At 47.9% G+C, this 22924-nt stretch overlaps 1 protein-coding gene across 12 annotated transcripts in view; it reads right to left on the bottom strand.

The window, feature by feature from the left end:
• EYA3 (EYA transcriptional coactivator and phosphatase 3) overlaps window positions 1-22924 on the bottom strand; it is a 1455294-nt gene that overhangs the window by 316683 nt on the left and 1115687 nt on the right. For all 12 annotated transcript variants that reach the window (XM_086957503.1, XM_086957498.1, XM_086957496.1 and 9 more), the window contains one exon: window positions 930-988. In XM_086957503.1, the coding sequence (XP_086813629.1) occupies window positions 930-988 (59 nt within the window). The remainder of the gene's footprint in view (window positions 1-929; window positions 989-22924) is intronic.

Below are 22924 nucleotides of genomic sequence, written 5' to 3'. Positions count from 1 at the left end.
ACCAGAATTTTACACCGACCCTTTGACTTTGGAGCACATTTCAAGGAAAGCTCTGAGGAAGCTCCTAATGGACCACCTGGAAGCCAAGAGGTGGTCTACTCAAGAAAACAATCCTGGATTTCCAAAGGATTACCTTGACTAAGGGGCTTCAATTCTACCTCTCCACTGACTTTCCTTGTTTTACTAGAATGCTTCTCTCCAGACTTAGACTGGGCGCCTTTTTTCGCCTAATAACATTTCCCTCTTGTAATGATTGGACTCGAAATGTGTGCCCCTGCCCATGTGATGACATTTCACCTCAATCCAACATTCATTCCATACTGTTTTGTAAATATTATGTAGCTCCTAGAAAATCTTTATTGAGACCACTATTGAAGAAATGGGGCTGGAGGTCTTGCAAAGATGCCTTTGAACGTTTACAACAGTTGGAGGACAGAGATGTCATATGCACTATGGAAAAGTTCTTGAAATTATTGCTTAAATTTAGGAACTCGATGGGATAGCTTATGTATTTTTGCGTTTCTTTAAACCTTGGTTTTCCTTACCTTTTTTAAACATAGTTTATATGAAATATGTTTTATTTGCTGTTTTTATGCTCATGTTTTTATTTGGAATGTACTCCTTTTTAAACAATGTAATGAATGCTTTCATGATATCCTTGAGAATATCGAATAAAGCTTATTCTGATTCTGATTCTTACTATAATAAATAGCTCATGATCCTGGTGTTTGTGGTGTGAAAAGGAGGAACTATTATTTTGCATACCAGACATCTTTATAGAGATGATACATCACATATGTTGAAGACAACAGTATCACACTACAGCACGAGTCACTCACCTCGCCTACTGCACACCCATTTCTGAATTAACAGTTCTAATGCCTGAGATATTCAAAACCAAGATGTATGTGAATGTTATAAAAGCATACCTTAAATCTTGCCCATTGTCGTCAGAGGCAACATCTTCTACATGAACCTGGTCACACTCCTATATGAAAGAATGCATACATTACTTGAGTAGTGCGATAAGTTGCAATTTGTTAATAAGAAATGGAGAAGTTTCAGGCTACATTAGTGAGGATTTTTTCATTGTTGACAACTCATATCCTATGATCTAAATCCTGGATTCATTCTCTTTAACATATAATACAAATTGTTCAGAAGAAAATGGATTTCAGTGAGTATGCTTGCTTGAAGCCGTTCATAGGATGCTATGCTAATTATTCATACCATCCCAAGAAGCACTCCAGCACATAAATAACTCGTGCCATGATGAGCGTATGCTTAAAGTGTGTAAATGAATGCATTATATGTGAATATTTTAAAATCTTTTTGGATATAATTTATCAAATAGTACAAACTTATAGACTGTAAAGTAAATCTGGCATACCTCTTGAGTATATGCAAGTTTAAATGTGTTCACTAAAGATGAACCTGGCAAGTGCTATATCAAAAATTCTGAACTTGCAACAGGCCGGGGCAGTTGTCGCCTGCGAGGTACAGGTTACAAGAGTTATATAACTTTGTTGAGACAAGTGACTGATTAATTTCAAACTCCATACACTCATACACAGGGGCTAACACAGGACCATATCATATTCTTTGAGATCTGAGCTCCATGCCACTACTGTCTGAGAACATCCCACGCCCCACTGGCTCCCAAGTCAAGTCAAGTCAGAGAATTTATATAGCGCGCTACATACCAAGAGGGTCTCAAGGCGCTTGAGGAGGGGTGGGGAATTACTTGTCAAATATCCACGTTTTAAGTTGCTTTCTGAAAGCTAGGTGGTTCTGTGTAAGGCGAAGGTAAGTGGGAAGTGAGTTCCAGGTTTTAGCTGCCAGGTAGGAGAAGGATCTACCTCCCATGGTGGTTTTGTTGATGCGAGGTACAGTGGCAAGGGCTTGGTTGGATGATCGTAGCTGGCGGGAGGGGGTGTAGAAGGACAGTCGTGTGTTGAGGCATTCTGGTCCGATTTCGTAGAGTGCTTTGTGTGCGTGGGTTAGGAGCCGGAAAGTGATCCTCTTATTGATGGGAAGCCAGTGGAGGTTTTTCAGGTGACCAGAGATATGTTCTTTACGCGGGATGTCTAATATGAGCCTGGCTGAGGCGTTTTGGATTCGTTGGAGTTTTTTTCTTGAGTTGAGCAGTGGTACCGGCGTAGAGGGTGTTTCCATAGTCCAGTCGGCTCGTGACCAGAGCGTGGGTGACCGTTTTCCTAGTTTCGGTGGGGATCCAACTAAATGTTTTTTTGAGCATGCGAAGAATGTTGAAGCAGGATGAAGAGACGGCGTTGACTTGTCTGTTCATCGAAAGTGAGGAATCCAGGATGACGCCCAGGTTCCGTGCGTGGTCTGTCGGGATGGGTGCTTTTCCAAGGGCTTCTGGCCACCAAGAGTCGTCCCATGCAGAGGGGGAGGTACCTAAGATGAGGACTTCTGTTTTATCTGAGTTCAGTTTCAGACGGCTGTGTTTCATCCATTCGGCTACTTCTTTCATTCCTTCGTGTAGGTTAGTTTTGGCGGTGCTAGGGTCATTGGTGAGTGATAGGATCAGTTGAATGTCATCCGCGTAGGAGATGATGTTGAGGTTGTGTTGGCGGGCGATGGCCGCGAGGGGGCTCATGTATACGTTGAAAAGGGTGGGGCTGAGTGAAGATCCTTGTGGTACGCCGTAGATGACTTCAGTGGCCTCTGACTTGAATGGTGGAAGGCGGACTCTCTGGGTTCTTCCGGTGAGGAACGAGGTAATCCATTCTAGTGCTTTTCCTTGGATTCCGATGTTTCTGAGGCGCTGTAGAAGGGTGCTATGGCAGACTGTGTCGAAGGCTGCGGAGAGGTCGAGGAGGATGAGGGCGACTGTGTCTCCATTGTCCAGTAGAGTTCGAATGTCGTCTGTTGCTGCGATGAGGGCGGTCTCAGTGCTGTGTTTTGCTCGGAAGCCGGACTGTGAGGAGTCGAGGGATTTGTTGGCTTCGAGGAAGGCGGCGAGCTGGTTGTTGACAGCTTTCTCGATGACTTTGGCCGGGAATGGTAGGAGCGAGATGGGGCGGTAGTTTTTGAGTTCGGTGGGGTCCGCTGTGGGTTTTTTCAGAAGGGCGCTGAGTTCAGCGTGTTTCCAGCTTTCCGGGAAGGTGGCGGAGTTGAAGGAGCAGTTGATGACGTCTCGGAGGTGTGGTGCTATGATGGAGTCTGCTTTGTTGAAGATGTGGTGAGGGCATGGGTCTGTGGGGGATCCTGAGTGGATGGAGTTCATCAGGCGGATGGTGTCCTCAGTGGAGATTGGGTTCCAGTCATTAAGGATGTTCGAGGGGGGTGAAGGTCCAGTAGATGGTTGGGTGGGTTGGTCTCCGGGTTGGTTGTCGAAGCTGTTGTGGATGTCTGCAATTTTGTTGTGGAAGAATGAGGCTAGGGAGTCGCAGAGGGCTTGAGAGGGGGTGATGTCGTTAGAGTTGGCCGAGGGATTGGTAAATTCCTTGACTATGTTGAAAAGTTCCTTGCTGTTGTGGGCGTTATCTAGTCGGTCCTTGAATGCGGTTTTCTTGGCCTTTCGGATCAGTTGGTGGTGTATGCGGGTGGCGTTTTTGAAGGCGTCCTTGGTGCTGGTGGTTGGGTCTTTTTTCCAGGCCTGCTCAAGGGAGCGGCAGAGTTTCTTGGATTTCTTAAGATCATCGTTGAACCAGGGGGCCTTCTTGCTGCCAAGTTTTCTTTGTCGTTTTTTCAGTGGTGCTAGGATGTCGGCGCTGTTGGATAACCATAGGGTGAGGTTGGTGGCGGCTTGGTCGGGGTTTGAGGAGTGGGCTGGGGGGTTTAGAAGAAGCGATGAGGAGATCCGATCGATGGTGATTTTGTTCCAGTTTCTGTGCAGAGTTGGTTGGGGGTGGTTGTTGGGTTTGGGCTTGTTGTAGGTAAAGTGAACACAGCTGTGGTCAGTCCAGAGGAGAGCCGTAGTGTGGCTGAAGGAGACATGATTGCTGGAGGTGAAGATAGGGTTGAGTGTGTGACCTGCGATGTGGGTGGGGGAAGTAACCAGTTGTTTAAGTCCGAGGTTGGCGAGGTTGTCCAAAAGGGTGGTGGAGTTGTGGTCGTTGTTCTTTTCAAGGTGAAAATTGAGGTCTCCCAAAAGGATGTAATCTTTGGAGGGGAGCGCGTGTGGAGTGATGAAGTCCGTGATGTTCTCACTAAATTGTGCGCGGGGTCCTGGAGGTCTGTAAAGGAGGATGCCTCTGAGTGTGGTCTTGGGGTCGATGTGGATCTGGAAGTGAAGGTGTTCAGAGTTGGCGAGATGGACGTCTGAGCTGGTTGAGATGTGGATGGATTTCTTATGGACGATAGCGATTCCTCCTCCTGTGTGGCCGGTACGGTCCTTGCGTATGATCTTATAATCTTCTGGAATGGCAATGGTGATGTCTGGGGCGGAAGAGGCGTTCATCCATGTTTCTGTTAGGAAGGCGACGTCCGGAGAGATGGTGTCTAGTAGATTCCATAGGTCGATGGCGTGCCTGTGGACCGATCGGGTGTTGAGCAAGATGCATTGAAGGTGGTTAGGGTCGGGAATCTGTGGTGTGATCGTAGCGGAGTTGTTGACGGTGCCGATGTATTTGCAGGAGTAGCATGAGAAAGGTCCATGGGTGTGTCCAGGAGCGGCTTGGACGCAGTTGGTGGGACGGCCGGGGTTAAGGGCTAGGAGGGTGGTGGCATCGTAGGTAATGCGGGAGGGCTGGGCAATGCGAGGGCCAGGGGGTCTGGCGCTGGGCGCGGGCCAGGCGCGGACGGGCGTAGACGGGCTTACCTTTGGCGCACCTTCGGCGTGTACGTAGCGCTGGACGCTACGCGTGGGACCATCTGACATTAATGGACAGTGGAGGGGGCGGAGCGTGGGAGGGGCAGCAGGGAGGCGGTAGTGTGGCTGAGGGGCGGGTCAGGGGAGAACAACAACAACAAAATGGAGGGTCCGAGGGAAGGCAGGCAGGGGTATCACTAACAACACCTGAACTCACCTGAAAAATGGACAGACAGTCCATTGCTGACTGATAATTAAGTTATCAATATTAACTCTTAAGGTAATTACAGGGCAGACCCAACAGGCTGGTGCACATACATCTCTAGCCTGCATTCTCAACCACACCATTTAATGGACTAAGCACTAACCGATCTCTGCCTTTACTTTGCACCATTAAACCGCACCAGACAATGCTCTTTGGTGAACCTGGAGGCATGCCCACATCCCATGCCTCGGAAAGCACATTACTTCAGAGGAAATATCTTCCGATAAAGTAAATGAGCCAGACATAGTGAACAACAAACAGTCGTTAAAATATCGAAGAACAATCCTATAAGGTCTTTTTCCAAGGTCCTGTGGCAGCTTACTAGGCAGTACTCTTAAATAACTGTCATCACATTGCCCATAAAGTGCCATGTATTTCCATTTGATTACCGACTGTCCAAACCACGGTGTGCCAGAGCAGCCACAGCATACTATAGAACGTTTTTTTTCAGAAGTGTGAGAACTCAAAGTTCACTGTCTAGTCGGAGATGAATGTTTAGTAGCTCGTGCATATCCTCTGCTGTGATAATACCCCCAAATGGTTGTTTAGGGATTACCCAGTAAAGGACAATGACCAGTGCACAACGGATACTAATCATAAAGTGCTAAAATAGTGAGTCTTTGGAAATCTGCAGAAATCCTTGAATCTCAGTTCATTCAGTTGGATGTCAATCTAAGACAAAACGTGACACAAAGGAATGCTTTAAGAAACCAGTGTGATGTGGCCATTTAACCTAGAATCCGGGGGAGAAGGGGATTTTGTCTGAACATAAAGAGCTCACTCCTCTAGACTTTGAGAATATACCAATAAGACTTCATAGAATAGCCACGTTGGCAGCACAAGGAAAGAACATAAATTGTTGTACCTGGACTAATGTTAAGTTTTTCAAACAAATACAGCTGAATATATGAGCGTTTTAAAGAATCACTGCTACATAAATATGTTTGAAGTCTCCAGTGCAACAAGAGCAATGTAAAGTTGAAATATATACCAGCTTTGGGGAAATGTACTGTTTGAGTAGGCACCATGGTCTGACACAAAATATTAGTATACAAAGAGCTTGAATTAAAATAATTCTCTAAACAACTTTGATAAAACTCAATGCCTCCTCAGGATTCAGATGTGTTTCTTGTATCACCTTCTCATCATGTATTTGTAATTTGGAAAAGGGAGAACTTTTTACTTTTGGTAAAAAATGTTTTAGAGCATTAACAAACAAGTTAATTACCTTCAGAAAAACCTTATCTGGTAAAGACTATCATAAGATTTCCTGAGGTGCCACCCATGCGCTCTGGCGTCAGTCACTTTCCACAACTTTCCATGCCAGAAGTGCAGAACCACAGAGTGCACGGTCTTTTCTTGTGGAAAAACAGGGCCCTGAAAGGGCAAAGCCCTGTTCCTAGAAATCCGTTCGCAGAGCGAGGAGGATGGGTGGGTTGGTAAGGAATCTGTGGATAAATAGAGTTTCTATAGATAAGGCATTACCGATGGTAAGTAACTTGTTCATCTAATGGAGACTTCTAGTCGTACGTGTTACTTACCTTTGGTAACGATGTATCTGGTAGAGACGTTGTGCACACCCAACCCCAAAAGGTTAATGAGGGGCAATTAGCATCAATCCCCAACCCGCTGAAGCAGGTAGAAATATGCAGCAGGCAAACGGCCATAGAGACCTTAAAGTGGCTAACACAGGAAGTATAAGATTGCCCGACCGGGGAGCTTGAAGCCAAGCGAGAAACTACCCACAATATAGATTTCCAGACAGTTATCAATGACCACTGCCATCTGAAGAACCGTCCCGCAGGCGTCGCTTGAACAAGAGTAGGCCTATCTGAAGGAAGAGGCAAAAAACACCAAGTTAACAAATGGTGGGAAGAGTCTCAGAATCCAAGACCAATACTCCAGAAAGACACGTATAGCGTCGATCACCAAACAGGGAGCATATGCCAATTTGGAAAATTACTCCAGTAAGCGAAAGCAAGGAGGAACCTAGGGACAACTTGCAAGAACTCAGAAAAGCTCCCCCACACATGGAGATATTGGCCCAGGCCTCGCAGCCTCGAAAAGAGGTGGCGACATAGTAAGAGGATACCAAGGCAACCGGCATGTAGACATAAATGTATAAACATACAATTATCTAGAGACAGAAGGATCCAGGAGCATGAACATGTATATACCAAACCATATCTAGAACAGTAAGGGCAGGTACGAGCCGTTTTGGAAGAGAAGGACACGAAACCTCCAAAGGAGGTGGATGACCATGGCGAAAGCAGAGGGCGACAAGGAAAAACATAGATCATCATACAACGGACCACCAAGCGACGCATGGAGCCCACATGATCGCCAGGCCTAGGTGAGATAAGCAAGTCTATATAATAGAGTACAAGTGCCCCACCTGGAGTATGCATACCCCTATCAACGGGGGACAGTTCTTAGGGCTATAAGCCAGGCCAAAAGAACGCAGTAACAAACGAACTGGTGAACTGAGTTCCAAACAGTAATGACATTACAGAGCTGAGCCACCGGCTGAATACCACAGTCAGAGGACACGGCCACAGTAGGCCAACAGGCAGCTGAAAGCAAAACGCATCCTAGGGATGCCAATAAAAGGGTAAGCGCCCTTGACCACAGAAAAAAGAAGACGTAAGGCTTACTGCCCATGTGAAACACAGAGCGCATCTAAAGGATGCGAAATGAAAAAGTACCACAGAAGACAGGCGTAAAAGGGCCTAAATGGGAGGACGAAAGCCCGCCAGGAGCCGGTGAAAGAGCAAAACCCCAGTTGCTCCCGGATATTTTCAGGGAAGACGCTATCTCGCAACCAAGTGTGACGCCTCAAGGCAACAGAACTCGCCATGGCTCGGCCCAAAGAATCTGCAGTATTTAAGGCTGAAAGGATTGTGAATTCGGCAAGGTCGCCGCCATCCTGGATGAGGTGAAGGAGAGGTGAAGGAGATCAACGTGAGCACCTTCAGAGGTGACAGTATGCAAAGACTCTGCAGAGTCCCACAGAGCAGAGGTAGCCTGAGCCAAAACATACACTGTATTTAAGGACCGTAGGGCAGCACTAGTGGATGCAAACACGTTACTACCCCATGATTCAAGCCACCTGATCTCCGGAAGCTTTAGAGGGGCCAGAGAAGGAAAGGCAGTTTGCAACACGAACCCCTGCGCATCAGGGTGCACAAAAAGACAGACTGGATCATGTGGAGGTGGCGGTGCAAAACTGAATGAGCCACCGGGTCACCTGAAGCAGGTCGGACCCAGGTACCCAAGAGGGCATCATAAAGGGAAGCCTCAAAAGGCAAAAGCGGCTTCATATTTCTAGACCCACGATGGAGGACCTCAAGCAAGGGGTCCACAGACAAAGTTGTAGAGGGGGGGTTGCATATTTAAAATGTGGGTGGCCAAAGAGACCACTCTTAAAAAAGCCGCACCAGCCGTGGTAGCCCTCTGTGGCTGGAAAAACAGCTCATCAGTGGGAAAGGGTTGTAAGCTGACCCTACAAATTCACTGAGGGTGCGCCCAAAACCCCACGGACGGAAGCCCCATGGTAGAATGAGTATCTGGACGGGGCTCCCTGGGAGGTGAGCAGCCTGTCGGATCTGGGAGCTCCTGAGGAGGCTCCACAAATTCCAAGGGGGGCACAGGTAACACTAGCTCCGGTGACGGAGGGCTGTGCCGAACTCTCTCCAGAGGCCTCTATAGAAGAGTTCAGAACTCTGCGTCGACACGCCGCCGAAACGACACGTGTCGGCGCCGATTGTGCCTCGTCAGACGAAGACTCCGCAGCATCCGGCGTAGAGTCAGAACTGTCCGGTGCCTTAACTATGACAAGCTCCCCCTCTGAAGGAGAGGGTGCTGGGGCCGGCGAGGCAATCTTCTGGCACCGCTGTGGCGCCGGCTCTGCCTCATCAAGAACAGGCTCCGATTTCGGAGCAAGGAGCAGAGGCGGAGCCGAGGAGGTGATCCTTTGGCGCCGGGACGGCGCCAACCCCAGACAGGCAGCCGGGGTGTGCTCAAGTCAAGGCAATGAGCACCAGCAACCACCTGCGGCGCCACAGGGAGCCCCTCGTGGCTATGCAGCGCCGCAGAGGCGCCGTGGGTCGAAGAGGGGGTCCCAGCTGGGCCATGCCCTAACAACTCCATGTGGAGCCTAGAGGTGGACCCAACCGGGCCGCGGCCGAACACCACATCTCCGACGTTCCTTGGAGGCAAGGGCTCAATTGGGGCCGAGGGGGGAACCCGCCGGCGAGTCTGTCGGAGTCTCCACAAGAAGTGGAGGTCCCGACAACGCCCCAGGAACAGGAGAGGACCCAAGGGAGGTCTGCAAAGCCATAGCATAGGCCTCCATTTGGACCCAAGTTGCCCCCACAGCCGGAGAGGGCGGATAGAGGGGGGGGGGGGGGGGCGGCAGAGGAGGGGGGGTGGTGGTAGGGCGACCGTCGGGAGCACACGTCACAAAAATTCTGGAAACCAGTGCACCTGACAACAGAAAAAGGTGAGGTTGAAGACCTAGGCGACAAGCGCCTTGACTTACGGCGGCCCCAGACGGCGATCAATGACGGAACTGAACAGTAGAGGGACCTGCAGTCGACGAAGAGGCCTCGGGGCGAGGCGACTCCAACCGGGACAGCTGTGCAGAGAGAAGCTTCATACAGAGCTCCCGCCGAGACTTCGGTTTCAGACGTTGGCAGGCTTCACAGTCCGTGGAGTCATGCTGCTCGCCCAAACACCACATACAAATAAGATGCAGGTCCATCGCGGACATTTGCCGCAAACAGGAATTACAAAATTTAAAGCCCGATGGCATTGAACACTGTTCCCGACGCGAAGCGTCGAAAATGAGGCCAGAGGAGCTCACTCCAGATCCGCGTTGCACGTGGAAAAGAAGGAAACTGATGTCAGCGCACCGGGAGGGACTTATATGACCTCACTGACATTACGTACATGGACGGGCGGGGTCGTGTGACTCCGTCCTCCGGCGCGCAGAGGTGCTGCTGCAAAAAATTTCCAGATCCAGTCTCACGCCTGTGGATGTTTTAAGTTAAGGAATCTGCGGCTAGATGTCTCTATCAGATACATATTCCTTACCTTAGAATAGATAACCAAGCAATACCTCCCCGGAGGTGGGTCTGAGGACCAATTTCATACATGGGTGTCCTGTAGGACTGAATTGGCAAAATGCCCATCCCTACAGATTGGACTGTCCAGACAGAAGTGCTTGGTAAATGTGTGCAAGGAAGCCCACGTTGCAGCCTTGCAGATATCCAGAACATAACTGTTGCAGCTTTGGTGGAATGAGCATGTCAACCTCCAGGGGGTTCATTCTTAGGTAATGCTTAGCAGATATTTATATAGAGCATGATTCATCTGGAGATGGTCCACTTCTACATGGCCCATGCTTTCTTTCGCTCCGACATTTCCCAAGAAGAGTTGGTCGTCCACCCAGAACTCTTATGTGCAAACAAGGTACAATGACAATGATCTATTTGGGTCCAGATGGTGAACTTTCTCCTCTTCCTTGGAGGAATGAGGCAGAGCACAAAAAGTAGGCAGAGTGATTGTTTGACCTACGTGCAATGGAGTGACCACTTTCGGAAGAAAGGAAGCTCTTGTACGAAGCGCCAGTTTGTCTGGGTAGATATTCGTGTAACGAGGCTTGAATGACAAGGTCTGATGCACACTGATTCTCCAGACAGATGCTATGGCCACAAGGAAAGGTCGTCTCGATGGTAAGGAGTCTGAGAGGACAGTTATGTAAGGACTTAAACTGAGCGCGCAATGAAACGTCAGGACCAGATTAAGGTCCCACTGAGGTATAATGAAGGGAGAAGGTGGAAACATGTTGCAAACCTTCCAAAAACGTATTTACAAGTAATTGGAAAAGGGAAGGTTGCTCCGGCAACCGCAGAAAAGCAGATATTGCAGAAAGATAGCCCTTAACAGTGCCCATAGGAGAGCCCTGCTGGGCAAGGAAAAGAAACAGTAGAACTTGAGAGCGGGAAGCAGAAAGACTGTTAACCTGTTTCTCTGCACACCATGACACAAATTTGCCCCATGGCAGACGTAAACCGTCTTGGTGGAGGGATGCCTGGCTGCCAAAATAAGATTGCAGATTTTTGGGCAAAAGGTCAAAAGCGGTTCACTGTCATCACTCAATATCCATGCAAGGAGGAGGAGCGTTAACATTTTAGGTTGGCGAACCCTCGCCTGCTACTGCAATAGAATATCCTTCTGAAGGGGCAGCCTGATCAGAGGAGCGACGAACATGCTCGACATCTTGGGACACCAGACTTGCTATGCGCAACCTGGAGCCACACGGATGACTTGGTCTTGGTCATTCATGATCTTCTTACATCTCTGGACAGGATTGGTAAGGGTGAAAAGGCATACAGGAGGACTGAGCTCCACTCAAGACGAAAAGCAAGAGCTGCCTAGGAAACTCTAATGATAGGAAATTATAACAATGCACGTTCTCGGCGGTGGCGAACAGATCCACCAAAGTCTCTTCCCCACTGCTGAAAAAGACTTTGTACCATCTCCAGATAGCGATGCTATTCGTGATCCGCAAGGCATTGTTGGCTGAGTTTGTTCGACTTAGTGTCCAGATTACTTGCCAGATCCTAAACTACCAGGGTAATGTCCTGCTGGTCCAGCCAGGTCCAGACACAAAGGACCTCTTGGCAAAGGGTACACGACCCCACAGTGCCCTGTTTGTTGCAGTACATATGGCGGTGTATTGTCCATGAACAACTGCACCAGCCTTCCCTGGATAGTGCAGAAAGGCTTTCAATGCCAAAAGGATCGGCTGAAGTGCCAACAGGTTGATGTGGAGTCTTGATTCTGCCGGAGACCAGACTTCTCTGATCTCCACCTCTCCTAGATGCCATCCCAATCCTAGGAGTGACGCATCTGTCAGTATTGTGAATTGTTTGGGGAAGGGAGAGGGGCCTGTCACTAACCGAATCATGGTACGTTTACCACCACTGCAGATCTGTCACAGTACTCTTCCAGATCTGGACCACGTCTCAGAGATTCTCCTAATGCTACACCCACCCACTGGAACATCCACTGGAACATCATGTCCCACTGCGGAGCACGCATATACCAATGGGCATGTGTCACCAGCAGGATGCAGAAGTCTCTGAGGCCCAGAAGACTCGGTCAGTCTCACCGAAATTCAGGATAGAGCCTGAAACATCCGTATCATAGCCTGAATATCCTAGACTTGCTATTCGGGATGATGGGCCTGAAACTGCACCAGGTCCAGAACAGCTCAGATGAAAGGAAGCGGCTGAGAGGGAGTAATGCATGACTTCAGCACATTAGAGAACCCCAGCGTTGTAGTCTGGAGGTGGCGGACGAAAACCTGGGGTGAGCATGCCTTTAACAGAAATTCGGCAAGCTAGGACAAGACTGGTGCCCCTGATCTCCGCTGATGAGCTACAACCATGGCCATCACCTTGGTTAACACCTGAGGGGCAATGGTGAGGCCATAGGTGAGCACAGCAAACTGAAAGTGCTCATAGCTCACTGTGAACCACAGGTAATGCCTGTGGGTAGGAAGGATGGGGATATGGAAATATAAGTCTTGCAAGTCTAACGCTACCATACAGTTCCCTGTGTCCAGGGCAGATAGGAACTGAGCTAGAGTGAGCATTTTGAACGTTTACTTCTTGAGGAAGAAGTTGTAAAGTGCAGGGCTAGAATAGGACGAAGGTCTCCGTCCTTCTTGGACACCAGAAAGTCGAGGGAATAACAACCGTTACCCACTTCTGGCGTCAGCATCCTCTTTATGGCTCCTTTGGCCAAAAGTGCAGTCACTTGCTGGTGGAGAAGAGAAAAGAAGTCCTCCATCAGCCTGTCATAAGTAGGCGCAATGGAGGGAGAGGTGTCTTGACGAGGAAGGAGTAGCCCCTTTGTGCAATCTACAAAACCTACCAGTTCAATGTTATGGACTGCAAGCGGTGCAGGTGATGGGAAATCCTGCTGTGAGGTGTTGGTGGACTGATCCAACCACTGGCCACCAGACCCACGAAGCTAACAGGTGTTGTATCCGCAACCACGCAGAGTCTGGAAAGATGTGCATGGACAGGTAAGGACACAACTGTACGCCCCTGTCGTGGCCATAAAAGGGGCAAAAGGCACGCTGAGGGTGACAAGGGGCCATGGAATGCCCCAAGGACCTAGCAGTAGCCCCGTTGTCCTTAAAGCGATCCAGCGCCAAATTCTCCTCGTCTCTGAAGCGACGGGAGACATCAAAAGTGGTGTTCACAAGGTAGGATTGGATATCCCCACAAAGCCAGTTGTTTTTAACCAGGTGTGGCACCATAAAACCACAGTCAACGAAACCGCTCTGCATAGAAAGCCGGTGGTGTCAAGTCCACATTGTACTGCGAACATCGGCAACAACCTGCGAAAGTATGGTCAAGGCCTCCTCCGGGACCATTAGCAGCACCTGCGCACCCGTATCCCACAAGGAATGGGAATAGCGACCCAAAAGGTAAGCAATGTTTACAGAAAGAAGTGCCAGGCTAGGGGAAGAAAACCTCTTACCCAAAGAGTCCAACCTCTTGTATTCCCTGCTCGGAAGTGCAATCGGGAATAAACTATGATTTACAGGAGAGGTAGAGGCTTGGATCACCAAGCTCTCTGTGATAGGGTGTTGGGTGAGGAAGCTTGGGTCATCTGGAGTGGGTCAGTGGTGGCAGGCACTCATCCTATTCACAGGAGCCCCTGTGTTGGGCTTGGCCAGGTCCCACGTAGGACATACAGGAGAGTTTTTTTTAATGGGAGTAGCGGTTCCAGGGGGGACACTTTTGCAAGGACATCCTTTTGCAGAACCTCTGTCAAGACATTTGTTTTGACTGCCACTACACGTAGACTAAGGTCAAGGACCTCCGCTAACCTCTGCACCACCACAGTAAATGACTCTCCCTTCTCCGTAGTCACCATAGGGGGAGAAAGCATAAGACACACAATTGATGGCAAAACTCAGAACAAATCAAAAAATTCACCCTCAGTCAAGAGATCTGGGTTAAATCTATCATTATTTTGATCACCATGCCACCCCAGTTTAGACCTGGCCATATGCAAATCAGTCTTGATCCTGTGTTTCATGGGAACAGTCCAGCTCAAACTGCCAAGCCAGGTCCTACAGGATCCTAGGACCAGTTTTGGCGTTTCACCCCTCATCAGCCAAGAAAGCTAGAATCCAGTGGCCTGGATGGTATGGCTCTGGGCGGCATCGAAGCCTGTGTTGGACCCCCCCCCCCCCCCCCCCCCCCCCGGCTCTGTCTGAGTCAGGGACGAGGAAGGGGATGGTGTCCACTGGGGCGCTGGGAGCTTTTGCCTCAGAACCGGCACCGGGGAAGGTCAGGGTTGTACGACTGGCACCAGTCCGGATCCATCTGTGGATCCTTGAAGGCTGCTGGCGCCAGGGCCTGTGCAGTCGGCATGATTTCATCAGGGGCCCCTCACAAACCCACAGGGCCCAAAGGTGCACCAGTGGAAACAGGCCACCCAAATAAAACATGCAAGGCCATCTAAAACAAAGTGAGCAGCGCATGTGAAACTCGTGGATAGGTCAAGGTGACAGCGAACAGGCATTCATTTGAACGGATATTAAACATAAAATAACAATAGATGGATAAGTCAGAGACCGTGAATCCCGATTTGTGTAGATGACGTTTCGTACTTCATTTACAAGTTTATCAGGATAAAATCTGCACATGAATAATTGACTGCTATCATTGATAGTTCTAAATCTTTTAAAGTTGCATGCCAATGCCTTGTGGAAACTTGGGGCTTCACAGGGGGAGACTACAAATGTGTAGTAATTCATCCTATGGCCAAGGGTGTTGGTACAGTGAGCCAGACGGTCAAACTACGAGGTAAAGTATTTCAACTTGGGCGTAAATTTATCCTGAGTCGCAGAGCTCCACGAGTAGATAAAGTTATGAAAAGCAGGTGGGAGCCAGCCGGGCTCTCAGATATGGGAGGCAGTCCGAGGGTGCACATATTTCAGGAGAGAAACTATGTGCCAAGGGTCACAAGGAATGGGGGGACCCAGCACAATACGCTTAGGGTCAAAAGACTGCTTCATACACATGCCTTGACTCAGGCCTCCACCTGGAGGAAGCTTCATTCTCCCCCAAGGCAATCCTGTGACCCACGACAAGGTAGGGTAGAGGATTCTGCCCCACACCTTTAAAAACCAATAAAACAGATGGACACACCACAACCTGCAGACTAAGGTAAAATAGGATAAGAAAGCATCAACTAAATTGATAGATCTTCAAGTAAAGGTTTTGCAAACCCACACCAAATTTCAAATGGACATACTTCCCCTTATCCAAAAAGAACAAGTTACTTACCTTCAGTAATGCTCTTTGTGGTAGAGACTATCTAACCGCAGATTCCACACCCTTTGAATATTCCCCAGGCGTCAAACTGGACCAGGAAACTTTTCCATAGTATCACTGAGCATCGGAAGGTGGTGTTTTACGGCTCTGCACGGACGTTGTTCCGCTCCAGGAGTGTTGTCTGGGGATTAAATAGATGCCACTTCCGCATGCTGAGGCCAGTTGCTTTCCAGACTGTCCATGCCTTCAAACGCAGAGCCCCAAAAGAAAATTAAAAGACCAGTGTGAAGATTCTTAGACTTCGGATCTTATTAATGCGTCTAATCACAGAACAGGGATTGGGGTGGCCTCATGCAGTGGTGGCAGTTTTTGCCTTGGTTCAGTAAGCTCACAAGCCTTCTGGATGCTTCTTTTGTGCCAATTCATAGCATAATTGAATGCAGAGCATGATCCAATGGGAGATGGTACACTTCTGCATAGTCTTGCCATTCTTTGCTCCAGCTGATCGTCCACCCAATGTTCTTTGGTACAATCAATGTAGAAACTGAGCACTCTTCTGAGGTCCAAGCGATGGAGTCTCGCCTTCTCCTTAGAGGGGTGAGGCAGAGCATATAACACAGGCAGGATGATAGTGTGACTGATGTGGACTGGTGTCACAACCTTTGAAAGAAAGGAGTCTCTAGTTTGCAAAACCGGCTTATCAGGGAAGAAATTGGTGTACAGTCGAAGAACACACAGCATGAAACTCACTTGCACACCATGCCAAGGTGATGGCAATCAGAAACACAGGTTCAATGGTGAGAAGCTGCAAAGGACAGCTGTGTATCAGCTGGAATGGAGCACACATTAACCAAGGTAGGACAAGATTGAGGTCCCGTTGTGGCATCACAAACGGAGAAGGGGAAAACATTTTGTGGCATTTCAAAAATCACATCGCAACTGTGCGATTTAAACAAATAGGGCTGATCAGGCAGCCATGAGAAGGACAAGAGGGCCGAAAGATAACTCTTAACCATGCCCAGAGTAATGCCTTGCCAGGCAAGAGACAAAACAAATAACAAAAGAGAGTCAACTTGGAAAGTGCCTGCACCAACTACAAATTTGCTCCAATAGTTGGCAAACAGTTTTCATTTAAGGATACTTGCCTATCAAGATGACAACTACTTCAGGAGGAAGGTCGAAGGTATGCAGCTGTCACTGCTGAATCTCCAAGCAGGCCGGTGGTGGTTGCGTAGACCCAAGTGCAGAACCATGCTGCACTGTTGCTGTGACAGCAGGTTCTCCCAGAGGGTTAGCCTGATCAGAGGACATATGCTCAAGCCCAGGAGTTCTGGATATCAAACTCTGTGCCAAATTCGGACCCACTAGGATGACTTTGGCCCGGTCTGTACTGATCTAGTTGAGAACTCAGGGCAGGAGCGGTATCTGCAGAAAGGCATACAGGAAGGAGTCCTGAGTTAACTCAACGCAGAACAAGTCTCCAAGTGAGAGACGGCTTCGAAACTTCAAAACGCAGAAGTGATGAATTGCTCGTTCTCGGCGGTGGAGTATATCTTGAGCCAAAGTTCTCCCCATTTGCGGAAGAGACCTTGTGTCACCTCCAGCTGTAAGTGTCCTAAGTCATCGGCTGAGTTGTCCGCCTGAGTCCAGTGAACCCACCAGGTGGATTGTTACCAGGAAGATACCATGGTACTGCAGCTATTTCCAGTGATGCAAGGCATCCCAGCTCAGGATCTGTGTCGCCACCCTGCCCTGCCCTGTCCCCACCCCGCTGGTGTTGTCCATGTGCACCTGTACTAGTCTCCCCTTGGACAGTAGGAAGGCTTTCAGCGCTACGCAGATGGCCCTCAGCTCCAGAAGATTGATATAAAGCGGAGACTCCACTGGAAACCTGAGGCTTTTGATCTCCACCTCTCCCAGGTGGCTGTCCCAGCCCAGAAGCAACACATTGGCCACCACCATCAGCTATGGGTGACAGCTCCTTTGGCCAAAAGGACTTGCACTTCCTGCAGCAAAATGGAGAGATGGTTCTCCGTCAGTCACTGGGGTAAGGGTGAGAGGTGCAGCGGTAAAGAAAGGAACGGTATGGCATAACCTCTGCAAATGATCTGCAGGAGCCACATGTCTGACATGATCATTTGCTAACCAGTATAGAATCGGTGGAGCCTGCCTACCACAGGGTGAGTAGGTAAGGGCACACTAAAGAGGTTTGGCAAGTGGGGCTCTGTGAGGTAGGCAGGCAGGTGGACTGAGTGGCATAATGACCTTGGCTGCAGAGGTGCAAAACTGCTGGGTTCCATGCTGGAGAGGGACAGGCTGACTTTGAGGAATGCCTCGTTCGAAGCCACAAAACTGCAAAAATTGTTACTGGTGAGGCAGGGTAGAAAGGCCCAGAAAAAGAGTGGTACTCCTATTCTATTTGAAACATTTCAAGGGAAGAATCAGTTTTGTCCCCAACAAGCGAGCCCCATCAAACATGTCCATCAGGGGACTATTGGGGCCCGAGAAACCAGTCAATCGTAGCGAAGGATGTTGATGAATGGCAGCACAAGTGCCAATAGCATGTCCGACGGAGTCGGTGGTGTCCTAGCAACAATAAACTGTTAACTTGGCCACATCATGACCATCCTGACAGAACAGGACGATTTTTTATGTTACGGAGTTTTATATAGCGCGAGCTTGACCCGGTATCGGTATCAGCGTGCTTTACATACTATCAGTTGCGTTACATGAGGACACATTCTTTTTTTTTGTTAGGCAAGGGGAAATTAAGTGATTTGCCCAGAATCACAGGATGTTCAGCGTCATTGGCGAGATTCAAACCTGGTTCCCCAGATTTGAGGTTGACCGCCCTAGCCGTTAGGCCAACTCCTCTCCTCTCCTCTCCTCTCTTCTGAAACACCTGGCAGGACTTGAGTCACTGAGTCCCAAAAGGCATGAATGAGTATAGTGGTCCAGCAAAGAGGTGGCGTTAATTGAACGCAGTGCAAAACTTACTGAGTAGAATACGCTTTTTCTGAAAGTCTCCAACCTTTTTGATTGCCGATCTAAATGAGTGGTAAGGAAATTGTTTGGGTAGGTTCGGCTAGTGGAAACTTTTACAATGCGACTCTCCAGCGAGGGTTGAGGAGACAAAAAGGCTGGGTCACTTGGAGCAGAACAATTGCACCTGGCGAGAGGGCCAGTACAAGCCTTACCACAAGCCCCTAGTAAGGTGTCCGTCAACTCCTCATTAAAAGGAAATAGAGGCTTAGAAGCAGACTGGCTAGTATGCAGGACCTCCGTTAGGAAATTTATTTTTACCTCCGTGGTGGGGAGGTGGAGGTCAAGTAGTTCAGAAGCCCTATGCATAACCAGGACGCATGATGTATATTCTTACATGGCCAGGCAAGGTGTAGAGAAAAGGTCCGTCTCTGGGGAAATAGGTAGCCCACTAGCTTCATGTCAGTTCTCATACTAATTGTCATTGACATCACCACTCTTGTCGTAATCGTTATCTGAATCTATTTTAAAAGAGTGTAAAGAATGTTGCCTGGCTTGTGGTAAGGCAAGTGCAGAAATCTCGGTTTGGATTCGGTTGTGACATCCATCGAAGCTGGATCTGCATTGGAAAGAACAATTGGGGCCACGTCTTCGGGCTGAAAATTTGACATCCAGCTTGACGTTCACGGAGTGGATATGGGTGCTGGGGAGATGTCGGTACTAGATCACAAGTGGGTCAGAAGGAAAAGCTGATGTTAATGGAAACCATTAATGGTAATTCAAGTGAAAGGTCTCTCAGCCCCAGAGGGGTGTGAAGGCACGCCACAGGGAGTCTGTAGAGATCCAAAGATCCGAAGCGTAGCTGAGCAACACTCTGATTTGGAATGGCAGAAGGCCCTGGAAACTCTTGTTGTGCCGGAACCAGCTGCGGAAAAGGCTCTAAAGTCCAACAACGTTGCGAACGGGCCTGTTGGTGCCACCCATGTACTTCGTCAGTCGACGGTGAATGGCACAAAGGAGTGGAACTCTGCTTCAATTTCTTATAGTTTTGGGCTTATCCGAGTATTTGGAATGAGACTGAGATCTGCCTCGAGAGAGGCTCCATCGACTCCAGGAGTGGGACAGGGATTGAGCTTTTGACCTGCAGTTACAGAGCTACATCTTCTTGTGCTTGGCAACAACGTTTCACCATGTGTACTCGGATGGTCTTCATCAATGATATCTCCTCAGGTCTCTGGGTATGAAAGCCATGCTTATATTTTATATAGTGTTTATATGTTTACTTTACAGCACGTTTTCTGAATGGACAGCAGAAAAACAAGACAGTTTGCAAAGGGTATGATACACCTGCTTTCAGACAGCTACCACCCCAGTCTATAGTTGTTAATAATATGGCCCCCAGCTTTATTCTCCCGATCTACAGTCTACAATGCCTTTAAGGGCAGTAGCATGAAAACCTTAGAGCTTTCATCTCAAAGGCAGCTTCTATCCTATTAAATTTCATAAAAATAATAATGTTAAAAGGTATGGTTTTGTCAATAGCAGTTGTACCTGCACAAATAGTGTAGATACTACAATGCAGGGAAGTAGTGGCAAAAATGGCTTTTACTCCTGTAGGAGGGACAGAAGGGCCCATTTTGTCCTTGCTTGCATTGGAGCTCATGAAATCCTTTCTATACCACTGCTTCCATTTAATTAATCCTGTCAAAATAAAGGTATACTCCAAACCAACTGCTATACCGCATACAAGGAAGTGAGTTGGACAACACTGTTTCCACAATTGTTCTAAACAAACTACAGAAAACGTTTGTCACCTTGCACGGTTTTACGGTTCTAAATTCAAGCTTAAGTATATTTGTTGAGAGACAGAATAAGTAGGTGGCTAGTTGCACTTCGTAGCAGCAATCATTCATCCACTGATACAGCATTGGGATGCTGTAATCCTCCTCCCAAATATTATAAGTGCCCTAAAGTCTATTAATCTAGGAACAAAATAAGGCTGTGCATCCTTATATTTCGTGAAAGAAAAGCATTAACCCATTTGCAGCTTCTGCCACAGCCCTTGGAACATGTTTTGAAGCATGGCAGTCTTTAATATCAATCTCATGGAAAGAAAATAATTCTTCATACACCCTATCCGGCTTGCTTAATGAATGTATAACTTTCCCAATCATTGTTTCTGAACAAGAGTTGAAGATTGGCACTGAAGCAATGGCTGAGCCAACAATTGTAGGAGTGGGGATCCTCAGGCAAAGAGGACTCTGACAACCATAAACTGTCCACCGTCAAGCTTTGCTGTTCCTCTCCTCAAAATACTTTACCACTAGCAGCTGTGTATGACTTCAAAGAAGCAGGCAGGCTTAGGGTGACTTCCGGAATTGCAAGCACACAATCTGATTTATGGCCCATGGCTGGTGTACTCCATCTCCTCTAGTATGAGTACGATGACAGGGAGGGAGCAGGACGTTGTGGGAGTTAACGGACTGGTAAATCCTCACAAGGGAAGTTGATGTGGAGCGGAGGGTCTTCGGGGGTGCAGGACTACATTTTCATTTTCTGACAGGTTTAAGTGAGGTGATGTGAAGTGCTCAATCTTGTATCTGGTTCTCCTGGATTTTTCTTGTTGCCGAGGTGTACTGGTGCTTTCTCCTGCTGTCATGTGAGCAGAAATCTTATCTTCTCTGTGACCCAACACCCTGGAATATTTTACATTAGGTCTCCTGTTATCTTACAGTTTTCCTCATAGCAGCTCTAGCTTTACCCTTTCCGAACACATTTCCTTACAGTTGGAATGATGGAACATGAGGACTGTGAAACTTCCACCGAACTGGACAGCAGGTTACTACTTTTCTGGCACCACTAAATCTTACACATTTATCTAAGCCATACCAATATTAATGGTTAATTGGTTTATTTTCTCTGATAAATTTCAGCCCCCAGAGGAAAAGTAAACTACCATCAACCCTCCGAAGGTTGTGCAGTGTTTAGGCACATGCATGCCTAGCAGTTACTGACAGATGTGAGCAGGAATAAGAGCTCACTCACTTAGATCATGTTTGTACATCAAGATGTCGACTGCCAAATGGTAAAGAACTAAATCCTCTGATATGGACACGTTCTATGATGTTTTTGTTGGGTCAAATGTCATATCATATAATTTGTAGTGATGCTATCGATTTGATTTTATGAAGTTTTAAACCTGATAAATCCTAACTTCCAGTCACAGAATTATGGCAAGTTTATCCTGATGTTGGCCGAGAAGGTTGTGGGGAGGACCCCATATATGACAATGGGACTTAAAGGGATCTTGTTGGGAAAAATACAGTCCAAGGGGGAAATGATCTCCGCCTATGTGATTTATATATAAGGTAACAATTGAGAATTATTCACACAGCTATAGTCTCACCTGTGTTGTAGGTCACTTGGGTGGTGGGTTTGTGGTTATATCTGCAGTTGATCGTCACTTGCCCAACCCTGACAAGATTCCGATGAGTTTGCAGATTTTTTGGAGGATAGACAGGACGTCTTAGGAGGAGCCGAAGGGATCTGGTGAGCAGGCCAGAGAAGACGGGAAGAGGAAACCGGGCTCAGGAATATTTGGAGATTTAATCGGGATTAACCATTTAGGGACCAGAGGGAAATGGCACAAACCTGCCATCCTCCACCACATGCCCTGCTTGGGTCATGTCACATCAATACTGGTTGTTTCCCCAGGACACTTGGTGTTTTCCTCACGCAGGACCAATCTATGCACTGATCCACTTATAATGTTTTCAAATTCTAATTCTTCTAAACCTTTAGCATCAATTCTTCTAAGAAATCTGAAGTTGGTGATCTAAGCACCGTTATATCATATGATCTTAGAATCAACTATTTATAGCACTTAAAAATGGCAGCTGCAATATAAAGAGCTACAAATAAACAAAAAGATAAATGGGTCACTGTAGGCTTTGTCAAGGCAATAATGTATTACCCAAATGCTAGGCTAATCCAACATGGCTGATACCATTTCACTATAATATGACTACACAAGTGACATTTACATTGCAAAAGCAAAAGGAACAAACGATGGACGGAATGCTGAACAATGTAAACAATCACCCCCAGTCACAAAGATCTGGGTTTAACCCATTGTTCTTTTACTCACCACCCCACCCCAGATTGGACCTAGCCATATGCAAATCAGTCTTGACCATGGGCCACATGGGAACAGTCCAGCCCAAAATGCCAAGCCAGGTCCTTCCTGGCCCGGAACCTAGCATACTGGGACTGGTTCGGGGGATCACCCCTCATCGGCCAGGATAGCTAGAATCCAGTAAAAGAGACAACAGATGGACGGCAGTTCAGGATGGACTGTTCCCATTGGTTGCAGGGTCAAGACTGATTTGCATATGGCTGGGTTCAAACTGGAATGGCATGAGTTTCAAACTGGAACAATGGATTTAGGCCCGGATCTCTGTACTGGGTTGAATATGACATTGATCTGCATTCTGTCCATCATTTGTCTTTTTGCATTTGTCACCCGAGTGG

Source organism: Lissotriton vulgaris, chromosome 2_1 (assembly GCF_964263255.1).
Source record: "Lissotriton vulgaris chromosome 2_1, aLisVul1.2, whole genome shotgun sequence".
Taxonomy (NCBI): domain Eukaryota; kingdom Metazoa; phylum Chordata; class Amphibia; order Caudata; family Salamandridae; genus Lissotriton; species Lissotriton vulgaris.
This window is presented reverse-complemented; position numbering and strand designations above follow the sequence as displayed.